The following is an 8,466-nucleotide window of genomic DNA, read 5'->3' as shown; positions in this document are numbered from 1 at the left end:
GCAGACTCAGGCCTCAAATGAATCACTCCTTTACAGATACAGGATCCAAATTAATCACTACTGCACTGACTCGGGCTCCAAAGGAATCACTACTTAGCAGACTCGGGCTCCAAATTAATCACTCCTGCAGACTTTGGCTTCAAATGAATCACTACTGTGCAGATTCAGGCCTCAAATGAATCACCACTGCATTGACTCAGGCTCCAAATGAATCACTACTTTGCAGACTCTGGCTTCAAATGAATCACCACTGTGCAGACTCAGGCTCCAAATTGATCACTCCTGCGCAGACTCAGGCTCCAAATGAATCACTCCTTCACATATACAGGCTCCAAAAGAATCACTACTTAGCAGACTCAGGCCTCAAATGAATCACTCCTTTACAGATACAGGCTCCAAATGAATCACTACTGCACTGACTCAGGCTCCAAATGAATCACTACTTTGCAGACTCAGGCTCCAAATGAATCACTCCTTTACAGATACAGGCTCCAAATGAATCACTACTGCACTGACTCAGGCTCCAAATGAATCACTACTTAGCAGACTCTGGCTCCAAATGAATCACTCCTGCACAGACTTTGGCTTCAAATGAATCACTACTGTGCAGATTCAGGCCTCAAATGAATCACCGCTGCATTGACTCAGGCTCCAAATGAATCACTACTTTGCAGAGATCTCTACTCACTACTTTTGAAGAACTCATTTCAGTACAGTCTCGTCTACACCGTCATAGTTATTTGACTCACCTTCAATCTGAAACCTGAATAAAATATGTCAGATTATGATAAATTATTCAGGACCCCAAATCAAATCATAACCCAATACAAATGAGGAGCGTAAACAAGCAATTTATAATTTATATTTTTCACAGTAGCACAATGACAAGGAGGCTGTGAAAATAAATCTGCATCATTTATTTTTTTGATCTTTCATTCAAAAAATGTACAACATTCTAACCTTTTATTGGACTAAAACAACTGAAAGTGGGGAGAAACTCACATTATGAAATAAATGTTTTTTTTTTCAGTGTGTATTGGCCACAATTATTGGCACCCCTAGAAATTTGTCTAAGTAAAATATCTCTTATTGCTATTCATATTACAATTTTTTAGCACACCAAGGTGGCTAGGAGTATGAAATTGTCCAGCAATGAATTCCTGTTCCACAGGATTATAAATATGAGGAACACACAGACCAAATTATCTTAATCATACATCACAAGGAGTAAAACCAAAGAATACAGTTCTGATGTACAGAACAAGATTTTGAGCTTCACAAATAGAAAGTGGCTGTAAGAAAAAAGCTAAAACATTGCAAATCCCCATTTCCACCACCAGGGCAATAATTAAGAAGTTCTAAATCAACTAAAGATGTTACAAATCTGCCTGGACGAGGACCTGTGTCTTTATCATTCTAATGCGCGCTGAGAGTAGTGTTGTTTTTGGCGGCCTGTTTTAATTTTAGTTTTAGTCTAGTCTTTGTGTGAAGCTGTCATTTTAGTTTTTATTAGTTTTAGTCACGTTCATACTCTTTTTAGTCTAGTCAAGTTTCAGTCGACTAAAAGTCTGAGCATTTTAGTCTTATTTTAGTCAGAATTATCCATGACTATTTTCGTCTAGCTTTCGACGAAAACTGATGACATTTTAGTCTAGTTTTAGTCAACAAAAACTGATGACATTTAGTCTAGTTTTAGTCAATGAAAATTCTATTTTAGTCTGACAAAACTAGCTACAGTATTTGGCCAACAAGGGATGCTTAGCAGTGTTAGGCAAGTTACTTCCAAAATGTAATACATTATATATTACTAGTTACTGTCTTTTAAAAATAATTAGTTACATTACAATATTACTGTCTCTGAATTGTAATGCGTTACACTACTTTTGAGTTACTTTCACCAAAATATCCACAGAAGTATGACTAGGCATTATAAAATACCAAAATGTAGTTTATTGCAGCTCAGACATTGGTTCTGCTGGCAAGCATGCCCCTGGGACAAGTGTCTAGATGCACTGTGTCTCAACAGTTCCAAGTCAAGCTGGGGCACCATGTGCAACGGGTATGCAGCCTCGGGGTTCGGTTGGGCCCTCGACTGCTTGGGCATTCAATTGCCTGGAGTTGTTGACAATGCTTTGGGCCCTGAAGGGGTTTCGGCCTTTGTTAGGGCAAGCATGTGTTGGTCGGCACTGACAACACAGCGACTGTGGCGTACACTGACCACCAGGACGGTGTACGCTACTTTCGCATGTCACAACTCGCATGTATGGCCTGACTGAGGACTCCCTCGGCTCAGATCCATTGGCATTCAGCTGACCGTGTGGCTTATTCCCCACTGAGCCTTACTGCACAGACACGGTGCAATGTCGGGAAGGTCTCGGAACAGATTCTCTTGGTAGCCCTGTTCGGCCTAACGGAACTTGGTTCTTGGAGCTCGTGCTCCTACCATTGTTTCCTTCCTGACACATCCCCCTGAGAAAGAACCTCCTTCCTCAGGGCACAATCTGGCACCCCCGCCCAGATTTCTGGAACTTCCTTCTATGGTCCCTGGACACGACCAGGTAGCCTTCAGAAACCTTCCACCCGCAGTGGTAAGCACCTTGTATAGGACTGAGCCCCCTCCACCAGGCGGTGGCATGTCCTGGAAATGGCGCAGGTGTTCTTCCTAAGGGTAGAACCCACAGAGTTGCAGCATCAAATCTGTGCTATCCGCCCTCCAAGGAGGCCTGAATAGGCACCTTTCTGCTTCTACACCAAGGTCCATGTACAGCTACCGTGACTTGGTAGAAGGCAGATCGGTGGGGCACAATTTGTTATCAGATCCCTTAGAGGTGCCCAGAAGTTGAACCCTCCCTGGTTGCACCACATCCCCTCTTGATCTGTCTGTAGTTCTTCTGGCCTATAGTAAGATCCGTTGAGCCCTTCAATCGGTTGGTTCTGTGCCCTCTCCAGGGAGATGGCCTCCCCGATTGCGCTCACCTCTGTTAAGAGCGGGAAATCTTCAAGCCCTCTCTGTCAACATTTGCGCCTGGAATTCAGGCCGGTAAATTCTCACGTTGTTCTGAGAACCCGGCCTGAATACGTGCCCACGGTAACCACCACTCCCTCAGAAATCAGGTGGTGACCCTGCAAGCAATTCCTTCCCAGGAAGATGACCCCAACCTTATTATTAGGCCCGGTCCGTGTCCTACGCATTTACCTGGAATGTTCTCAGCACTTCAGACGTTCCGGTCAGCTCTTTGTCTGTTATGGAGGACAGCAGAAGGGGAAGGCTGTCCCCAAACAAAGGATCTCCCACCGGCTTGGGATGTGATCCATACGGCCTACCAGGCCAGAGGCTTATCCCGCCCACTGGAACTGAGAACCCACTTGACCAGGGGCATCACTTATATGGGGACCCCTAGTATCGTACACTTGACACAACTCGGAGTGTATGACAGATAGGGAACATCTCGGTTACGTATGGTAACCCTCGTTCCCTGATGGAGGGAACGGAGATGTTGTGTCCTCCATGCCACAACTCTGGACCGCCTCTGAGTGAGTTGAGATGCTTCGACTCCTCAGAACAGAATGATTGAGCAGAGCATGCGCTGCCCTATTTATACCCGGATGTCCGGGGCGTGGCCAGCTATGCAAATCTGCACACCCAATTTCATCGGCATTTTTTCAAACTATCAGAGGTGTTTGGGCTCCCAAGGGCGACCCCTAGTGTCGTACACTTGACACAATGTCTCTGTTCCCTCCATCAGGGAACGAGGGTTACCATACGTAACCGAGACGTTGCTATACAGAAAAATATCCAAATAGGTGTGGAAAAAGTAAATAAAAAAATCAATGTTAAAACACATTTAATATAAATGCAGAAACATGGACATATTTTTCTTAGAATAAATAGTTTACTTGTACGTAAATCTTCTTATTTCCTCAAACATTATTGACACCATTAATAACAGCATCTGTGACACCATTTCTGCTTTAAAGTTTTTTTTGTTTTTTTTTGTTTTTTTTTTCTTATGTGTGTTCTTTTCCTTCATCCTGGCTGTGAGTCTGAGTTTGAGGTCCAGTTGTGTTCTCAATATCTCTGCATTTAACATTTTCATAAATGGACTTTAATTCCATTATTCACTGTCTTACAGTATGTCTTCACAGATGAAATGTAATCTTCAGAATAGTCACTAGTCTTTTTCAAGTGTTGCAAGTCTACACAGGAAGTGGTTTCATTTCACACTGGCCTTTGACAAGAATAAAGACCTTCAGTCACACTTAAAAACTCTCTGCAGAGCCGTACTACTATATTTGTGTATTGTACATTCATGCACGTGTTATCAGTTTCAAAAGCCAACAAGAGGAGTCTGTGAACACTCAAATGGACTCAAAGAGCCTTAAACAGGCCAAACTGGACATTTATATTAATGATGAAGGAAAAACAGCAGCAAGAGCTGTGGATCTGATATTTATCTTCCTCTCTGATTACTTATGCCCAGTCTGATAAACCTGCTCTCTGCTGCTCCTGCTGGACTGGAGGAAATCTCTCCATAAAATAATACAGCAGATACACAATGAGGAAGTACAACATGAAGCAAAAAAAAAAAGAAAAAAGAAAAAAAACAAAGTTTACTTTGGTAATGATGATAATTGAAGATTTTATTAGAACAAAAAGCAATTTCAGTTGAAAAGCAGCTTCACAGACACTCAATATCAAAATAACAGGGTGAATCAGGGCAATCTGGAAACTTTAGTCTTTTTGTAGTTCACTGTGATTATCACCTCAACACTTCAGATGAACAAATGAGACTCATGATAACAGTAGAATAAGATCATAGTAATATAGAGCCACTTGTGATGGAGAAGAAAAAAACATGAAAACGTCAGAGGTTCATTGTCTCAGGTCAGCCTAATTCACCCCACGAGAAACAGTAGATTATTATAGCAATAAGATATAATAAGATATAATAATAATAATAATAATAATATCGTTATCGTTATTTAAAAGGCAGGGATTCAATCAGAAATTATGTGTTCACATTAAGAATGATTATGTTAGACAAGAGAAGCAAAACCACAATAAGATGGGATGAACCTATTTCTCACAAATCCCTTTTTTCTTCTCTGAACATGGGGCATCATTCCAGCTGTTCAGGGGTGACCATCCCCGCTGCTCTCTTTTATAATTCAGTTCAATACAGTCCTCACTACCAAGATAGTTGTTCGGCTCACCTTGGAGCCATAACCTGAACGACATGTATCAAATGTTCAGTTTATCAGGACCACATATATATGAATCAACACAAAGTGATTTTTAGCACTTACCCTTGATTTAGTGGTGAATTATCCACCCATGTCATTTTGCCCTCATGCTCTGTGTCAGACAAACCAATCCACACTCTCTCCATGGTTAGTGAAGAAATGAACCTCTGTGTGTGAATAAAAACAGGAATAAGTGTGATTCCTCTCATTCAGTAACAGACACTCACATAAACTCACCTGCTTCTCTTCACTGTTGATAATGACCAGATCAGCACCACGATCCCTGCAGTACTGCCTGCTGTCAGACCAGCTCTTCAACTCACTGGACAAGAAAAACCAACCTGAACCACACAAGGCATGCATTTTATAAAACTGTGTACATAGCGAGAGAGAGTGAGAGAGAGAGAGAGAGAGAGAGAGAGCAAAAGGTTCACATTCCAACAGGACAATGGCCCTAAGCACACAGCAAGACTTGAGGCTGTAAAGGTGCGTCAACTAAATATTGAGTTAAGGGTATGAATACTTATGCAATGTACTTATTTGAGTGTTTTATTTTTAATAAATTTGCAAAGTTGTCACAATTCTGTTGTGTGCTTTGTCACTGTGGTGTATGGATTGTAGATTGATGTGGAAAAAATTAATTTAAAGCAGTTTACCATAAGGCTGGAACATAAAAAATAAAAAATAAAATAAAATTAATTAATTAATTAAAAAAAAAAAAAAGAAAGAAGGGGATTGAATATTTCGCAAGGCACTACATATATGCACTGACCTCGTTTAGTTGATTCTTTCTTCAGTTCCTCACTCAGAGAAGTGACTTTGCTTTCTAACTCCAGTTTTTTCTTATTCAAAGAGTCAAAACTCCTCTGTAACACGTCTTTCTCAGCATTCAGATCTTTGACTTTTTTCTCCAGCTCCAGTTTCCTCTGAATGAAAAATTCAGTGCTTCTCTGTAACTGGTCTTTCTCAGCAGTGACAACTTTGACTCTAGTCTCCAGCTCCAGTTTCTTCTGATTCAAAGAGTAGAAGTTGTTCTGCAGTTGGTGTTTTTCGTCCTGTAAGCTTTTGATTGTTTGATTGAACTCTTCAACTGTGTTCTTGTAACTCTTTATCAGGCCTCTCTCTGCTGTGATGGTGATGTTCTGCAGTATGATGAAGACCAGCAGAAGAACACAAATGAGCCCGAGACACACTGTGATCAACACCAAACATCTACTTCCTCCTGACAAACAGAAACAAAACACACAACTCATACACAACATATTGTTAGGAATTAAGTTTCAAATAAACTTGTAAGATAATCAGTCATTATCTTTAGATAATGCTGTCGAGCTTTTATATTCTTTTGTAAGACAAACAGTGCTATATAGAAATAATGTTGCTATATCGAAAAAATATCCAAACAAGGTTGTGTTGAAAAAGTAAATAAGCAATAATTAATGTTAAAATACATTTAATATAAATGCAGAAACATGGACATATTTTTCTTAGAATAAATATTTTACTTGTATGTAACTCTTCTCATTTCCTCAAACATTATTGACACCATTAATAACAGCATCTGTGACACCATTTCTGCTTTAAAGTTTTTTTTTGTTTGTTTGTTCTTGTTTTTGTTTTTTTTTTCTTACTGTGCTTTCGATCTTTTCCTTCATCCTGGCCGTAAGTCTGAGTTTGAGGTCCAGTTGTGTTCTCAATATCTCTGCATTCAACATTTTCATAAATGGACTCTACTTCCATTATTCACTGTCTTACAGTACGTCTTCACAGATGAACTGTGATCTTTAGAATAGTCACTAGTCTTTTTCAAGTGTGCTAAGCCTACACAGGAAGTGGTTTCATTTCACACTGGCCTTTGACAAGAATAAAGACCTTCAGTCACACTTAAAAACTCATTGTACATTCAACAACATGTTATCAGCTTGTGTCTGTGAACAAAGCCAGTGTCTGTGAACACTCAAATGGACTCAAAGAGCGTTAAACAGGCCAGACTGAACTTTTATATTGATGATGAAGGAAAAACAGCAGCAAGAGCTGTGGATCTGATATTTATCTTCCCCTCTCATCTATCTGATATTTATCTTCCTCTCTGATTACTTCAGTCTGATAAACCTGCTCTCTGCTGCATCCTGCTGGACTGGAGGAAATGTCTCCATAGAATAATACAGCAGATGAGGAAGTACAACATGGAGAAAAAAAAAGCCAAGTTTACTCTGGTAATGATGGTAATTGAATTGAAAAGCAGCTTCACAGACACTCAATATCAAAATAACAGGGTGAATCAGGGCAATCTGGACACTTCAGTCTTTTTGTAGTTCACTGTCAACATTACTCAACTCCGTGTCCAACTCCCTTGCATCACCAGCAACTAATCCAGTAACTTTTTTGCTAGCCCGTCTATCTTTTCCCTTGCCTTTAGTTTTCCTTTTTAAAGTAGGTGTTTTAAATAAACATTGATCTTCTGACATGTCAACATCCAAAGCATCTTCCAATATGGCCTGCTTATTAGCCTCAAAAACACCACCTTCATGTATCTTTTCATTTATGGTCACATTTTCATTTTTATTACTTTCACAATCACCAGATCCATCTTTATCCATACAAGATACTTTATTTCTTGTTTGTGCTTGATTTGTAATTGTAAACACTTCATCCGCATTGCGATTCTGATCTACACTCTTCTCAGGGCATGCACATATAACATGACCCTCTTGTTTGCAACCAAAGCACTTCATAGATTCTGAGGTAGCAAAAAAAAAAAAAAAAAAAAAAACAAAAAAAAAAAAAAAAAAAAAAAAACAATCAAAATCATGAATCCTAAATTTCATGGCTAAATTTAGCTCTTTGTTTGGATTATTTAGGATCATATACACTTGCCTCCTAAATGATACAACATGCTTCGACTGTAGTGATTTACAACCAAGTGAAATATTCTTGATTTTTGACACACACTTTCTGTGTCTCGACAATTCCCTCTCAATTACCTCATCTTTAATAAAACGGCGGGACATTTGACAAAATTACTTTTTTCGCAGGTTGAACGAGGGGCATAACCGGAGTAAGAGAATCATTCACAACAATCCCGGTCTCTACAACTTTATCTACTTTATCAACATTGCTTAAAAAGATCACAATTGCGGTATTCATTCTAGATGCAGAAAGAATGCAATCACCAACAACAGCAGCAACAGCAAGAACACAGTCCTCGACTGAACAACGCTC

General features: G+C 39.7%; 1 protein-coding gene across 1 annotated transcript; it reads right to left on the bottom strand.

The window, feature by feature from the left end:
* Positions 1-4,656: 4,656 nt before the first annotated feature.
* LOC127159125 (CD209 antigen-like protein C) lies at positions 4,657-7,014 on the bottom strand. The gene is made up of 5 exons (XM_051102026.1): positions 6,876-7,014; positions 6,017-6,466; positions 5,482-5,585; positions 5,308-5,411; positions 4,657-5,228 (listed from the first exon to the last, which is right to left on the bottom strand). The coding sequence occupies exons 1-5, from the start codon at positions 6,982-6,984 to the stop codon at positions 5,078-5,080; spliced, it is 918 nt and encodes a 305-aa protein (XP_050957983.1). The 5' UTR covers positions 6,985-7,014; the 3' UTR covers positions 4,657-5,077.
* Between the last annotated feature and the right edge of the window lie 1,452 nt (positions 7,015-8,466).

The sequence above is a fragment of the Labeo rohita genome, unplaced genomic scaffold, assembly GCF_022985175.1.
Source record: "Labeo rohita strain BAU-BD-2019 unplaced genomic scaffold, IGBB_LRoh.1.0 scaffold_1926, whole genome shotgun sequence".
Classification (NCBI taxonomy): domain Eukaryota; kingdom Metazoa; phylum Chordata; class Actinopteri; order Cypriniformes; family Cyprinidae; genus Labeo; species Labeo rohita.
This window is presented reverse-complemented; position numbering and strand designations above follow the sequence as displayed.

Excerpts from the sequence above, each read along its gene's own strand:
- LOC127159125 (XM_051102026.1), bottom strand. The coding sequence starts at position 6,984 with ATGGAAGTAGAGTCCATTTATGAAAATGTTGAATGCAGAGATATTGAG. Across the intron at positions 5,586-6,016 it reads GAAAGAATCAACTAAACGAG|GTTGGTTTTTCTTGTCCAGT; the intron begins GTCAGTGCATAT and ends TGTGTGGTTCAG. Across the intron at positions 5,229-5,307 it reads AATTCACCACTAAATCAAGG|GTTATGGCTCCAAGGTGAGC; the intron begins GTAAGTGCTAAA and ends CATGTCGTTCAG.